At 46.2% G+C, this 15959-nt stretch overlaps 1 protein-coding gene across 22 annotated transcripts; it reads right to left on the reverse strand.

The window, feature by feature from the left end:
• Positions 1 to 566: 566 nt before the first annotated feature.
• GAGE10 (G antigen 10) lies at positions 567 to 14024 on the reverse strand. Of its 22 annotated transcripts, none has more exons than XR_007124901.1 (7): positions 11351 to 11365; positions 10867 to 10956; positions 10393 to 10497; positions 7406 to 7497; positions 6646 to 6754; positions 2472 to 2597; positions 567 to 679 (listed from the first exon to the last, which is right to left on the reverse strand). XR_007124901.1 is itself a non-coding variant. In XM_047716899.1 (5 exons), the coding sequence occupies exons 1-5, from the start codon at positions 12827 to 12829 to the stop codon at positions 657 to 659; spliced, it is 369 nt and encodes a 122-aa protein (XP_047572855.1). In that variant the 5' UTR covers positions 12830 to 12844; the 3' UTR covers positions 567 to 656. The 22 variants fall into 22 exon arrangements, 1 of the variants encoding a protein (XP_047572855.1); XR_007124908.1 differs by having other exon boundaries at positions 7406 to 7511; XR_007124898.1 differs by lacking the exon at positions 10393 to 10497 and having other exon boundaries at positions 11351 to 11369.
• Between the last annotated feature and the right edge of the window lie 1935 nt (positions 14025 to 15959).

Consider the following 15959-nt stretch of genomic DNA (forward strand, 5'->3'; position numbering starts at 1 on the left):
GTTTAAAATTTTCCATTTCTAATCATGGAGAACACAAGGATATACCCAGTCACCAGTCCTATTCAGCCCTGTACTGGGTGGGTCTGCCTAATGGCATAAAAGGAGAGAAGAAAATAAAAGATGTAATGTTTAAAATGGCAGAAACAAAAAATTAAAGTAATATAAAATAGCAAGAACAAAACTGTTATTATTCAAAGATGATATGATTATGTATTTTGAAAATGGAAAAAGATCTAAAGATAAACTTTTGGCATTAAGTCTAGTTAGCAAGGCTGCTGGATAGAAAAAGTAATATATAAAAATTATGTCTCGTTTTCTTTGGGCAAATACCCAGTAGCAGAATTACTGGATCATAAAGTAATCTACTTTTAACTTTTTTAGGAACCTCCATGCTATTTTCCACAGTGTTGAACCACTAAATTGTACACCTGAAACTCCTTTAACACTGTAGGTTAGCTACACTAGAATTTAACAATTATGCTTTAAAAATATAAAATTTCAAAAAAAGTACTATTTTCAATAACCTCAAATTCCTAGGAACAAATTTCACAAACGAGGTCTAAGCCTTCTTTGGACAAAACTGCAGAACTTTAATGAGAGAACTGTAGCCACTTTTCAATACCAGAACTGCCCATGTGGCTTCAGCTTGTCTTCATTTAAACCCTCGGTTTCCATTCGCCTGTAAGAGAAACATTAGCATTACTTCAGAGAACTTTATTCAGACAACACTAAAAGGTACAGAAATGACACTTTCTGATGGCCAAAGAAAGGGGACGGTTTAAGGTCAGAATAGATTAAACCCAATGCATTTACTCAGGTAGCTTTGATAGAAAGCAAAGATTTCTCATACTGTTAAGAATCCAATCAACCAAATGAGAAACCTAAGAAACAGAAGCTTTTAAAAAGTTATCAATTGGGGCACCTGGGTGGCTCAGTGGGTTAAAGCCTCTGCCTTCAGCTCAGGTCATGATCCCAGGGTCCTGGGATCCCGCTCAGCATGGGGCTCTCTGCTCAGCGGGGAGCCTGCTTCCCTTCCTCTCTCTCTGCCTGCCTCTCTGCCTACTTATGATCTCTGTCAAATAAATAAAATCCTTAAAAAATTTTTTTAAAAAGTTACCCATCACATGTTTTGATTTGAGAAAACCTTCCGAATATAAGATACCAAAAACTGTAATGTCATGCTTGGAATTGCTTAAGTGAAATAAATAGAAAGGCTAGTATTGCAAATGTTTCAACTTATTGTGTAAAGTGCAAAACTGTTCTTTAAGCTAGTTTAGCCCTTACATGGTTATCTTAAGTAGGGTGACCATCTGTCCCTGTTTTCACCCATATGCCCGTTGTAATTACAAACAGTGGCTCTACATACTTAGAAGTATGCCCATTTGCACACATTACATGGTCACACCAGTTTTAAGTCATTCCCACCAAGGTAACAACAAACTGCGAAAAAAAAAAGTGGGGGGTGGAAGGGGAAGACAAGATGAGGAAGAAAGAGAAAAACTGGAAAGCCAAATGTATATTCAAGGTCTGTTACTGTCTTGTTCTTATTCTTTATTGTGTATACTTGGCTTTTGTCCATTTTCTTCAAAATTATGTAAACGAGGGACGCCTGGGTGGCTCAGTTGGTTAAGCAGCTGCCTTTGGCTCAGGTCATGATCCCAGCGTCCTGGGATCGAGTCCCACATCGGGCTCCTTGCTTGGCGGGGAGCCTGCTTCTCCCTCTGCCTCTGCCTGCCATTCTGTCTGCCTGTGCTCGCTCGCTCTCACTCTCTCTCTGACAAATAAATAATAAAATCTTTAAAAAAAAAATTATGTAAACGAGTGAATCCTTTCCAACACAACCAGGGTACACAAACTCAGAACTGAAAAGGGTTTTCAAGGATCTGCTTTGAATCCCCTACTTTCCTAAGAGAAAAGATGGGTTCAGAGGGTGAGGGTTTTACCCAGAGTCACACAGATTATGTTAGAGCTGATACTAGGACCACAGCACATTTCATACAAACCGATGTGTGTTACAAATGCATCACAGATCTGTTAAAAGTGGATCTCTCTGCAGGTATCTGAAATTACTATAGCTCTTGGCTAAACAACTTATACTTGAAAGAAATGGTTTTCCTATCTTGCGATTTATATGGTTTTGACCCAATCTGTAAATCAGCCATTTGGGATGTGAGCTACACTGAACAATGATGTTACCTCGGTATTATTAAAAATATAATATTGTGGGGGCGCCTGAGTGGCTCAGTGGGTTAAAGCCTCTGCCTTCGGCTCGGTCATGATCTCAGGGTCCTGGAATCGAGCCCCGCATCAGGCTCTCTGCTCAGCAGGGAGCCTGCTTCCTCCTCTCTCTCTGCCTGCCTCTCTGCCTACTTGTGATCTCTGTCAAATAAATAAATAAAATCTTTAAAAAATATATATAATATTGTGGACAACAGACACCCTGTAATTTACATGCTTGATGGATAACATACCTGCCTCTGGCATCTTCAGGGGCTCTAGATTTGCAAGACCCCTTCCTTTGACAGCAGGACCATCTCCACGCTCACGCCGGGTCTTCTCACCAGCCGGTTCCTTTTGATTAGGTTCCGGGGCTGGCCCTTGAAAATAAAAAGGGGATCAATTTAAGAAGCAAAACATGAGTTTGTCAAATAAATAAAATCTTTAAAAATAAATAAAAAGTTAAAAAGGCGCCTGGGTGGCTCAGTTGTTAAACATCTGCCTTCGGCTCATGTCATGATCCCAAGGTCCTGGGATTGAGTCCCCCCCAGCGGGAAGTCTGTTTCTCCCTCTCCCACTCCCCCTGCTTATGTTCCCTCTCGCTGTGTCTCTCTTTTTCAAATAAATAAAATCTTTAAAAAAAATAAGTAAAACATGGGAGATGAATAAGGAAATAATATTCATTCCCTCAGTGTTATGAAACGAAAGCTTTAGGCTAGTGTGGTAATAAATGTGGTAAGAATTACAGAAGTGTTATTTCAGGTGTCCATTACCAGAAACTAGCAAGGCAGGGTTTTATTACCCTCTACCCTTTTCAAGACTGCCCTCAGGCAACTCAGGTGTCCCCTTTGTAACTTACCTATACTGTACTTGGGATTATACTTGCCAGTGACTTGAGTCTCTGACCAGATTGTGAGATCAAGGCTGAAAGCACGTTTCTCAGTACTTGGCATGTTACATGGCGAGAGCAGATGCCAATAAATGTTGGAGGGAAAGAAAAGTCTTAAAGCCCAAAAGTGATAAACATTCAGCAAACCAACTGTTTTGTCCTCATCAAAAATGTGCAGAAGCAAAAAAAAAAAAAAAAATGTGCAGAACCATTCCAGATTAAAAAAAGAAAAAACTAAATCTGGGGCACCCGGGGGGCTCAGTTAGTTAAGCATAACTCTCGATTTCTGCTGAGGTCATGATCTCAGGGTTGGGAGATTGAGACACCCACCCCCAAACACACACATGAATGCATCAGGCTCAGTGCGGAGTCTGCCTGAGATTCATTCCCTCTGCACCTCCCCCACTCTCACTTGCTCCCTCTCAAATAAATCTTTAGAAAAAAATTAAATGCATCTGGACTCTGGATCAAAAAAATTGTATGAAGGAAATTATCAGGGCAACTGGGAAATTTGATTTACACTGTGTATTAAATGATAACATTCCCCTGCTGTCAAACTTCTGTACAGTTGTTAGCCCAGAGAATGACTTTTTCTTTGTTCTGAGGCTATACATACACTAAAGTACTAGGGCAAAGGATCATAATAGTTGGACTTTATGTAAATGACTTAACAGTAGTAATAGTAAACATATCAGTAAGTGTGTGTATATATAGAGGGAGGGGAAGAGGACACGAAACCAAAGCGGTAAAAACTATTAATCACTGGTGAATCCAGGTGAAAATTTCATATAAACCTAAGTATATATATATATATGATTGTACTATTCTTGTAACTTCCTTGTAAATTTGTGGTTTTGAACTACAAAGAATAAAAATATATGACACTGTACTTCAGAAGACAGTACTTCATTTTTACTTCATTTTTTTTTAGAGATTTTATTTATTTATTTGACAGACGGAGATCACAATTAGGCAAAGAGGCAGACAGAGAGAGAGGAGGAAGCAGGCTCCCCGCTGAGCAGAGAGCCCGATGCGGGGCTCAATCCCAGGACCCCGGGATCATGACCTGAGCCGAAGGCAGAGGCTTTAACCCACTGAGCCACCCAGGCACCCCATTTTTACTTCATTTTTAATTGTGGTTTAAAAAAGCATAGCATAGGGGCGCCTGGGTGGCTCAGCCGAGTTAAGCCTCTGTCTTTGGCTCAGGGTCCTGGGATCGAGCCCCGCATTGGGCTCTCTGCTCAGAGGGAAGCCTGCTTCCCGCTCCTCCTCTGCCTGCCTCTCTGCCTACTTGTGATCTGTCAAATAAATAAAATCTTTTAAAAAATTAAAAATGGGGTGGGACGCCTGGGTGGCTCAGTTGGTTAAGCAGCTGCCTTCGGCTCAGGTCATGATCCCAGCGTCCTGGGATCGAGTCCCACATCGGGCTCCTTGCTCATCGGGGAGCCTGCTTCTCCCTCTGCCTCTGCCTGCCATTCTGTCTGCCCGTGCTTGCTCTCTCTCCCTCTCTCTCTCTGACAAATGAATAAATAAAATCTTTAAAAAAAAATTAAAAATGGGGACGCCTGGGTGGCTCAGTTGGTTAAGCGGCTGCCTTCGGCTCAGGTCATGATCCCAGCGTCCTGGGATCGAGTCCTGCATTGGGCTCCTTGCTCTGCAGGGAGCCTGCTTCTCCCTCTGCCACTGTCTGCCTGTGCTCACACTCTCTCTCTCTCTCTCTGACAAATAAATAAATAAAATCTTAAAAACAAACAAATTAAAAATGCATAGCATAAAATACTCCATCTTAACCATTTTTAAAAAAAAGATTTTATTTGAGAGACAAATAAAATGTGGGACTCGATCCCAGCACCCTGGGATCAGGACCTGAGCCAAAGGCAGAGGCTTCAACCCACTGAGCCACCCAGGCATCCCCATCTTAACCATTTTTAAGTGTACATGCAGTTCAGTGTAGGGGATTTTTTGCAATATTAGTAGCAACTAGGAATGGACTTTACCTATTTTTTCCTGTATTATGAAACCTTTTAAATGATAGCCTAAGGATAAACCATAATTCATGTATAATTCTAGTGTTTTGCCATAGTGTACTAAGAGCAGTGAGCAGCCACTCTACAAAGTCTGAAGTCTACACCATGGATAGGATTTAAATTATAATTAAAGTGTAATTTTCTGAAGAATTAGCCAAGTGTTTACTTGCAGACCTGTGACAAATCTTAGAGTAGTGACACCCACCCCCATTAGGGGTAAAAGAAAACTTAACTTTATTTTAACAAAGTTATACTTAGGTCCAAAGGCCCTGTCCTGTATGTAATGTTCCGTAAGTGAATCCTATGCACAACAAAGAACCAAAAGGAAGAGCAAAGTTATTTGTGAGTAACAGTAATTATACTATTTTACAGTTAGAACAAAGGCGGGAGAGTAGAAAGAAATGAATGGACATTGTGGTCAGTCGCTTTCTAGAAACCTTTAACAGTGGCCTGAATGATGTAAAGATCTTGCTTCAAAATCCATATACTAGGAATACTATACATCTGGAAGAAATTATTTGTCTCATATTAATCTCAGAATAATTAACCTTTTGGTTCTTTTTTTATTTAGATTTTTATTTATTTATTTGAATACATGAACAAGTGAGAGAGAGAGCAGGATCAAGGGGGGAGGGGGAAGCAGACTCCCTGGTGAGCAGAGAGTCCAATGCTGGGCTCCATCCCAGGACCCTGAGATCATGACCTGAGCAAGCGGCAAACGCTTAACCAACTGAGCCACCCAGGGGTCCTTCTTCTGGTTTTCCTTTTTTTTTTTTTTTTTTTAAAGATTTTATTTATTTATTTGACAGAGAGAGATCACAAGTAGGCAGAGAGGCAGGCAGAGAGAGAGGAAGGGAAGCAGGCTTCCTGCTGAGCAGCGAGCCCGATGCGGGACTCGATCCCAGGACTCTGGGATCATGACCTGAGCCGAAGGCAGCGGCTTAACCCACTGAGCCACCCAGGCGCCCCTTCTTCTGGTTTTCCTAACCACAGAAGAATGTAAACTCATTTTAAGAGCCACTTTATTTTAAGATTTTATTTATTTATTTGACAGAGATCACAAGTAGGCAGAAAGGCAGGCAGAGAGAGAAGGAAGCAGGCTCCCCGCCAAGCAGAGATCCTGATGTGGGGCTCAATCCCGGGACCCTTGGATCATGACCTGAGCCAAAGGCAGAGGCTTTAACCCACTGAGCCACCCAGGTGTCCCTTAAGAGCCACTTTAAAACAATAAATTTTGTTTTCAATAGCCAAATGGCTCTTTGATAACTACAATCCTTGAGCCCCAATTTTCTCATTTATAAAATGGGGGAAACGTACTATAGTGAGGAACTGCCTGCCCTAGGTTCCAAACTCCATTCTCTTCACTCTTCCAGCCAATTTCCAGGAAATGTTTGAGATTCCTACTGTTGTCTTCCCTTCTGTTATGAGTATATCACGATACACAAAGCACGCACACACACACTCACACACATCCCACCCCCAAGAGGGTTTTCTTCTTCCCTTTCCCTTCACCTTGAATCCCAGATGCTCCTTCATCTTTTTTCTCTTGATCAGGTATAATATCCTGACGCTCAGTTGGTGGCTCCTTGCCATAACTTGGCTCAGCGTCAGGCTGCTGGGCCTAGGGGTATGCGTGTGTATATGTAAACAGATAAAAAGTTGTGTTGTTAATACACATCAATAATGTCAATACATAGAATACATAGATATATTTGATCCTAAGTAAATCTAAAGACGTTTCACTTCTGCGGAAGATGGCAGGACAGGAGGATTCTAAGCCCATTTTATCTTATATATACACATATAGATAATACCCACCTAAGTGTAAATAACCCAGAGAGAAGACCTGAAGACTGGCAGAACAGACTTTCCACAGCTAGTAAAGAGGTCACATCCACAAGGAATTTATAAAACGGTTTAATGGCCCCACCAACAACAAAAATCTAAAGACATTTCTCTAATACTATTCAATATACATATTCTTAATAAAATTACTCTTCCCACAAAGGCTACTCTGAAAGGCTTTGGAAACTATTTTCACGTATGTTGGGATGGATGTGTGCAGTCTGTTGTTAGTACGCATGAAAAACAAGTCATCAGGTTTATTTCCCAGGAACGGAACAACATCCATCCAGAAAATCTCAGAATGTAACACTCCTGGAAAAATGCTCCTTATCAGCATGGAAAATCCTTATCAGCATATCTATAGCAGTTCAACATGTCCACAAAAATAAATTTGTACTAATAAAAAAGCAAATGTTCAAGTACTTACAACCATAGGCCCAACCAGCTGCAAAGATTTTTCATCATTTCGTCTTGCTCTAGGTCTGAATGTTGACCTCACTTGCCAATTCATAGTTCCCACTGAAAACAGAATACTGGGAATTGGAAAATGCACTTGAGAGGATAGTCATATTTGACCACATCTGAGGCCATACAGCAAAATGTGCTTTCCGCTCCCCCCACCCCCACCCCCACCCTGCCAAACATGGAGAATATTTTTAAAGTCAGTCTAATGGTAATTTAATTGTGCATGCTCTCCGATCACACAGAATCTAACGGTTTGCAAAGGTGACTGTTCAGGTCGTGGCCAGGTGGACAGGGAAATTAAATAAGGCACATAAGAAACACAAAATATTTCGAAAGTGATATGGCTTCACAACTTCATTCACCATCCTGGAGGTATTTAAGGAAATACTACCAGATAATTAAGACTTGAGTAACTATTGCTCTCACACACTTATTTGCCAAGCCCTTTCTTTCCACACGTCCAATAAAGTTTTATTGGAATACTTAACCACATTCATTGTTGATGTATTGTCTACAATTATTTTCTTGAAAGATTTTATTTATTTGACAGAAATCACAAGTAGGCAGAGAGGCAGGCAGAGAGAGAGGGGGTAGCAGCGAGCCCGATGTGGGGCTCGATCCCAGGACCCTGGGATCATGACCTGAGCTGAAGGCAGAGGCTTTAACCCACTAAGCCACAAAGGCACACCTGTCTACAATTATTTTTGCACTAGAATTTCAAAGCTAAGTGCCTATAATAAAGACTATATGGGGCACTCTCCTCTCTTGGTCCTGTCTGGCACACTACAAGTCTCAGGGATGCAACCCCACAAGGTTCCCCATTTCTAGGACCTTTCTTTACCATTGGACTTGCTACTTACCCAGGGCCCCTCAGACTTGGGGGACTCCCGAATCTGTGCCCTGTTGGCAGTTCCTTGTGCTTCCATGACCCCAATACCTCAAATAATGCCCCCAAGACTAGCTCCATCTTCATCGGACCCCCATCTGTTCCCACTCCAACTCCTCCCTTGTCCTGTCACCACATCAAGGGCCATGGTGGCTATGACACCTGTGAGAAGACAACCTCAACAATTTTCCTCCTCAGGGGCAGGAACCACACTGCCCTAATACCCCTCCCCCCACAAAAAAACCTACTGGCTCCATCCTCACACTTAAGCTCTTGGAAAAACTGATCTGCTGACCTTCCAAATGAGTCTCAGCAAGAGAAGAATCCAGACAGTAAGACAAGAACCACACACCTCAACACTCACAATTCACTGCACATACTCCACACCTGTGGGTAAAGATGCAGCAGGGCTAGGCATGCACACTGCTCCCCCACCCCGGAGTTAGGCCGCCTCTGGAGATTCCTAAATTTTCCTTCGGTCAGTAGTTCCTCTTGCCTCCATGACAGCCCCAATCCTTGTGAAAAGGATGATGATCTTGAACTTTTTCCTCAGAGGCCAGGAACCACACCATCGCTACTAGTCCAAAGCCAACTGGCTGACCCCTCACACTCACACATAAATTCCTAGGAAGACTGATCTGAGGACCCATCAACCGAGTCTCAGTAAAAAAGAATACAGGTAATAGGATGCAAGCCACACCTTCGCAACCAGAACACACTGTACTTGGCCCATGAAAATGGCCACTGAGAAACAGCACAACAGTGGGCATGCGCACTCAATCCAGCAACGCAAGTGGGTGGGGTTTCCCATTCCTTCATTCACGCACCGTGCCACATTACCAAATCTCCCATCTGCCGGCAGTTCCTGGCACCTTCACAACTCAAATACTTCAAATCATTCTCTCAGACACCAGATCTTCATTTCACCCCCACCCCCACCATCCTCCCTGTCCCACACCCACCAAGAAAGACAATGGCCCTGGTTGCAGAGACACTGAGAGGAAAAAGGAGAACAACCTCGAGGACCTTCCTCTGTAGAGCCCAGAAAGCACACCACGCCAACCCACCCAAAGCCTACATGCGCCTTCATTACATTTAAATTCCTGAAAGAAGTAATCCGAGAACTGACCAACTGAGTCTCAGACACCAAGAGGGAATCCAGACGGTAAGACACCACCTGCACAGCTCTGCACTCAGACCATGCCACACAAACCCCACGCTAATGGCGGATTTGAAAGAACATGCCACTGCGCAGGCCCACCGCAACCCGCATGCGCAGGGTGGGGGTGGGGGCTTCCCCACTCCCTCATCCGGGCCCCACTGAGCATTCCTAATCTGCCCTCTGTTGGCAATCCTGTGGCCTCCAGGACACAGTTACCTCAAATCAAGCACCCTAGGTGCCCGATCTCCCTTCATCTCACCCCACCCCTACAACCCAGCACGAGAGAAAATGACTAGAGCTGTGGACACGGCCGGAGAAACGAGGACAATGTCAAGAACCTTCCTCTTTGGAGGCCACAAAATACGTCACACCCCTACCTACCCAAAGCCTGCTGGCTCCTTCTTCACAATTAAATTCCTGAGAGGTCAGATCTGGAGACCTACCAACTGACTCTCAGACACCAAGAAAGAATCTGGACGGTAAGACGCAAACTGCCCAGCTCTGCACCCCACGAAAATGGCCGAATAAAAAGCACATGGTATTGCGCAGGCGCACTGTAACCTGTGTGCTGTTTGGAGGTGGGGTCGGAAGGCTGGCTTCCCCACTCCTTCATCCGGGCCCTGTTGAGGATTCCTAATCCGCCCTCTGTCGGAAATTCCTGGCACCTCCGAGACCCAAATACCTCAAATCAGGCCCCCAAGACGCCGGATCTTCATCTCAACCCCACCCCCACCCAGAAATACAATGTCCCTGGCTACAGAGAAACTGAGAGGAAAAGGAGAACTACTTCACGGACCTTCGTTGTTGGAAGCCAGAAAGCACACCACCCTTACCCACCCAAAACCTGTTGGATCTTCTACTTCACACTTAAATTACTGGTAAGAGCGATCCAAGCACCTACCAATGGAGTCTCAGAAACAAAGAAAGAATCCAGATGGTAAGACGCGACCTGCACAGCTCCACACTCAGACCACGCCACACGATGCCCACACTGATGGCGGATTATCTAAAAGAACATGCCACTGCACAAGGGCACTGCGACCCGTGTGTGCAGGGTGGGGGTGGGGGCTTTCCCACTCCCTCATCCGGGCCCCACTGAGCATTCCGAATCCGCCCTCTGCTAGCAATTCTTAGGGCCTCCAGGACAGATACCTCAAATCAAGCATCCAAGGAGCCCAATCTTCCTTTATCTCACCCCACCCCTACAACCCAGCATGAAAGACAATGACCAGGGCTGTGGAGACGGCCAGAGAAATGGAGGACAATTTCGTGAACCTTCCTCCTTTGAGACCACAAAATACACCACACCCCTACCCACCCAAAGCCTGCTGGCTCCTTAACACTTAAATTGAGAGGACTGATCCTGGAGACCTACCAACTGAATTTCAGAAACCAAGAAAGAATCTGGATGGTAAGACGCCACCTGCACAGCTCCGCACTCAGACCACGCCACACAAACCACACGCTAATGACCGATATAAAAAAAAAAAAAAACATGCTAAGGCGCAGGCGCACTGCGGCCCACGTGCACAGGGTGGGGTGGGAGCTTTCCCGCTCCCTCATCCGGGCCCCACGAAGCATTACCTAATCTGCCTTCCATTGGCAATCCTTGCAGCCTCCAGGACACAGATAACCTCAAGTCAAGCCCCTGAGGTGCTGGATCTTCCTTCATCTCACCTCCACCCCTACAACCCAGCATAGAAGACAATGACCAGGGCTGTAGATACGGCCGGAGAAACGGAGGACAACCTCATGAACCTTCCTCCTTGGAAGCCACAAAATACACCACCCCTACCCACCCAAAACCCGCTGGCTCCTTCACACTTAAATTCTTGAGAAGACTGATCCCGGAGAACTACCAACTGAATCTCAGACACCAAGAAAGAATCCAGATGGCAAGACGTGACCTGCACAGCTCTGCACCCCATGAAAATGGCCGAATAAAAAGCACATGTTACTGGGCAGGCACAGTCCATCCTATGTGTTGGGCGGGTGAAGGCTAGCTTCCCCACTCCCTCATCTGGGCCCAAGGATTTCTAATCTGCTCTCTGTTGGCAATTCCTAGCACCTCTGAGACCCAGATACTTCCAATCAGATCCCCAAGACACCGGATCTTCATCTCACCCCCACCATCCTCCCTGTACCACACCCACAAAGAAAGACAATAGCCCTGGATGCAGACACACCAAGAGGAAAAAGGGGAACAAACCCGAGGACCTTCCTCCGTAGAGGTCAGAAAAGTACACCACGCCTACCCACCCAAAAGAAAGCCTACAGGCTTTTTCTTCTCACTTAAATTCCTGAAAAGAAGTAATCCGAGAACTTACCAACTGAGTCTCAGACACCAAGAGGGAATTCAGCCGGTAAGCCACGACCTGCACAGCTCCACACTCAGACCACGCCACATGAACCCCACGCCAACAGCGGATTTAAAAGAACATGCCACCACGCAGGCGCACTGCGACCTGCATGTGCAGGATGGGGTGGGGGCTTCCCCACTCCATCCGGGCGTCACTGAGTTTTCCCAATCTGCCCTCTGATGGCAATTCTTTTTTTTTTTTTTTAAGATTTTTTATTTATTCATTTGACAGAGAGAGATCACAAGTAGATGGAGAGGCAGGCAGAGAGAGAGAGAGGGAAGCAGGATCTCCGCTGAGCAGAGAACCCGATGTGGGACTCGATCCCAGGACCCTGAGATCATGACCTGAGCCGAAGGCAGCGGCTTAACCCACTGAGCCACCCAGGCGCCCCTGATGGCAATTCTTAATGCCTCCAGGACCCAGATACCTCAAATCAAGCCCAGGCCCGAGGTGCCTGATCTTTCTTCATCACCCCCACCCCTACAACCCAACTAGAAAAACAAAGATCAGGGCTCTGGACACACCCAGACAAAAAAAGAGACAACCTCGAGAAACTTCCTCCTTGGAGGTACAAAATACACCACCCCAACCCAAAGCCTTCTGACTCCTTCTTCATGCTTAAATTCCTGAGAGGACTGATCCGAAGACCTACCAATTGAGTCTCAGAAACCAGGAAAGAATCCAGACACTAAGACAAGACCTGCACAGCTCTTCGCTGCATGAACATGGCCGATTAAAAAGCGCATAGTACTGGGCAGGTGCATGGTAAACCATGTGTGCAGAGTCAGGTGGGGGCTTCCCGGACCACTGATTCATCCAGGCCAACTGAGGATTCCTAATCTGCCCTCTGTCAACTATTCCTGGCACCTCCGGGACCCAGATACCTCAAATCAGGCCCCCAGGATGCCGGATCTTCATCTCACCCCCACCCCCACCATCCTCCCTTGTCCCACACTCACCAAGAAAAACAATGTCCATGGCCGCAGAGGCACTGAGAGGAAAAGGAGAACAACCTCGAGGACCTTCCTCGTTGGAGACCAGAAATCACACCACCCTTACCCACCCAAAGCCTGCTGGCTCTTCTACTTCACACAAATCCTGTGACTACTAATCCCAAGACCTACCAGTTGAGTCTCAGACACCAAGAAGGAATTCAGACTCGGCCTGCACAGCTCTGCACCCAGACCACACTGAATGAAGTGCACGCCAATGGCGGATATAAGAATATGCTACTGGGCAAGCGCAGTGCATTCCACGTGTTGGATGGGATGGGGGCTTCCCCACTCCTTTATCCGGGTCCCACTGAGGATTTCTAATCTGCCTTCTGTTGGCAACTGCTGGTACCTCTAGGATCCAGATACCTCAAATCATGGCCTAGGATGCCCAGTCTTCACCTCAACCCCACCCCCACATCCACCATCCTCCTCTGTCCCACACCCACCAAGACAGACAATGGCCAGTGCTGGGAGACACCTGGAGGAAAAGGAGGACAACCTCAAGGGTCGTCCTCCTTAGAGGCCAGAAAGCACACCACTGCTACCCACCCATAGCCCTCTGGTTCCTTCTCCACACTTAAATTCCTGAGAGGACTGATCCCAAGACCTACCAATTGAGTCTCAGTCACCAGGAAGGAATCCAGATGCTAAGACGCAATCCCCTCTGCTCTGCACCCAGAATGCACTGCACAAACCCCACGCCCACTGCGAATATAAAAGAGAATGCTACTGGGCAGGCGCAGTGCGTCCTGCGTGTGTGGGTGGGGTGTGGGCTTCCCCACTCCCTCACCCACGCCCCACTAAAGATTTATAATCTGCCCTCTGTCGGCAATTGCTGGCACCTCTAGGATCCAGATACATTAAATCACCGCTCACAATGCCCGATCTTCACCTCAACCCCACCCCCACATCCACCATCCTCCCCCGTCCTCCCCCGTCCCACACGCACCAAGATAGACAATGATCATGCCTGCGGAGACTCCCGGAGGAAAAGGACAACCTTGAGGACCTTCCTCCTTGGAGGCCAGATACCACACCATTCCTACCCTCCCAAAATCAGCTGCCTCCCTCTTCACACTTAAATTCCTGAGAGGACTGATCCGGGGACCTACCAATTGAGTCTCAGTCACCAAGAAGGAATCCAGACAGTAAGATGTGACCTGCACAGTTCTGCACCCAGATGGCACTGCAGGAAGCCCACGCCAACGCCAGATTTAAAAGAACAGGCCACTGCGCAGGTGCATTGCAACCCCGTGTGCGTCATGGGGGTGGGGTCTTCACAGCTGTGCATCCAGAATGCGTTGCACACACCCCCCGCCAAAGGGCAATGGGAAAGTTGGTGGCATTGGGCAGGTGCAGTGTATCTCGTGTCCCGGGTGGTTGGGTGCTTAACACTCCTCTATCCGGGCCCCACCAGGGATCCTTGAGTTGGCCCTCTCTTAGCAGTTCCTGGGCCCTCTAGGACAGAGATACCTTAAATCTTTCCCCCAGTATTTGCCCCAATTTTGTCTATCCCGCCAAAGTCCGTTGTCCTCCCTTGTCCCGGCCTGCAATGATATCAAAGGCCATGGTGGCTGCTGCCCTTGAAGAGAAGAATGATGACCTTAAGGATATTTCTGCTCAGAGGCCAGGAACCACACAGACCCTACCTGTCTGAAACTCACTGGCTCCTTCCTCATACCCAATCACACTTATACTCCAGGGAGGATTTATCAGGGGACCTACAGATTGAGTCTGACAGAAGGAAGGAATCCACAGGGAATGGTGTGAGGAGCATCACTGAGCATGAGGTATGCTATGAACATGCCCCACACAAATGGTCAATGGGAAGGCATGCAGCACTGAGCATGCCCACTATGTCCATTTGTGTGTGAGTAGGGGCCTTCCCACCCCTTTATCCTGGCCTACTTAGGATTCCCAAATCTGCCTCTTGCTGGCATTTTCTGGCGTCTCCAGGACACAGAGACTTCAAATGATGCCCCCAGGACTTGCCTCATCTTCATCTACTCCCCTCCTCTCCAAGGCCCACTTGCTTCCCTTGTCCTGGGCCTAGAACAAGGACAAGGGCTATTGTACCTGCCTGTGAAGAGACAATGCCTGATGAAACAGAAATCGAAACCTCTTCCATAGGGTTTACACAAGACCAAGAGTCTCATATTCTAATATTCAAAATGTCCAGAATATAATTCAAATTACTCAGCATATGAAGAACCAAGGAAAATTCTCAACTCACATGAGAAAGACAATCAATGGACATCAGTGCAGAAAAGGCTGTGTGAACAGTAAGAAAAGGAAACCTCACGAAAATGCAGGTGGGAGGCCAGAAGGGGATCTCTCGTCCTATTGCTTCCCCTCATTTGCAGATCCCAACAGGAAGATACCTTTGAAGTCCCTACTACTTTACTACCCCAGCAGGAGGGAGAAAGGTTTTCTCCTTCTCCCAGCAACTACCCAGCCAGTGAGAGACTGTCTCAACTCAGCCAATGAAAAACAAATGCAGGTGGAAATCCTAGTTTATTTCAGTGGACTTTGTGTCTCCCAGCTCCCCCTTTTCCTCTAGAAAAGAGCATTCTTTTCCTTTGTTCTTCCACCTTGCCTATGGTTTTGCCAGAGCTTGCATGTCCCCAGTTATACTTCTCTGTTATTCCTAAATAACCCCATTTTGGCAGCTATAATAACCGACAGTTTTCTTTTTAAGGTTAACATTATTTGGTGATCAGGAGTAGAATCCAGAGAAGACCCCCAACAACTCCAAGACTAGTGAGCAAAATCTGAGCTGGTAGCCACAGAACCAGTTATGCTCCCTGCTTTCTTGCCAACCATAGAGTTTAAGGGTAAGTTTTCTGCTGGATTCAAGTTCTCCTTGCTTTGTGTTTCAAGTTCTCCAGGTATTCTTTGGGATTTTTTTTAAAATTTTTTAAAGATTTTTTTATTTATTTGACAGACAGAGATCACAAGTAGGCAGAGAGGTAGGCAGAGAGAGAGGGGAGGAAGCAGGCTCCCTGCCGAGCAGAGAGCCCGATGCGGGGCTCGATCCCAGGACCCTGAGATCATGACCTGAGCCGAAGGCAGAGGCTTAACCCACTGAGCCACCCAGGCGCCCCTCTTTGGGA

The sequence above is a fragment of the Lutra lutra genome, chromosome X (genome assembly GCF_902655055.1).
Source record: "Lutra lutra chromosome X, mLutLut1.2, whole genome shotgun sequence".
Lineage (NCBI taxonomy): Eukaryota > Metazoa > Chordata > Mammalia > Carnivora > Mustelidae > Lutra > Lutra lutra.

What these genes read in the sequence shown, in the direction of transcription:
- GAGE10 (XM_047716899.1), bottom strand. An exon ending in AGGAGCATCTGGGATTCAAG is followed by an intron (nt 2,598 to 6,645) that starts GTGAAGGGAAAG and finishes TTTATTTTCAAG; the next exon opens with GGCCAGCCCCGGAACCTAAT. An exon ending in CCTGAAGATGCCAGAGGCAG is followed by an intron (nt 680 to 2,471) that starts GTATGTTATCCA and finishes TTTCTCTTACAG; the next exon opens with GCGAATGGAAACCGAGGGTT.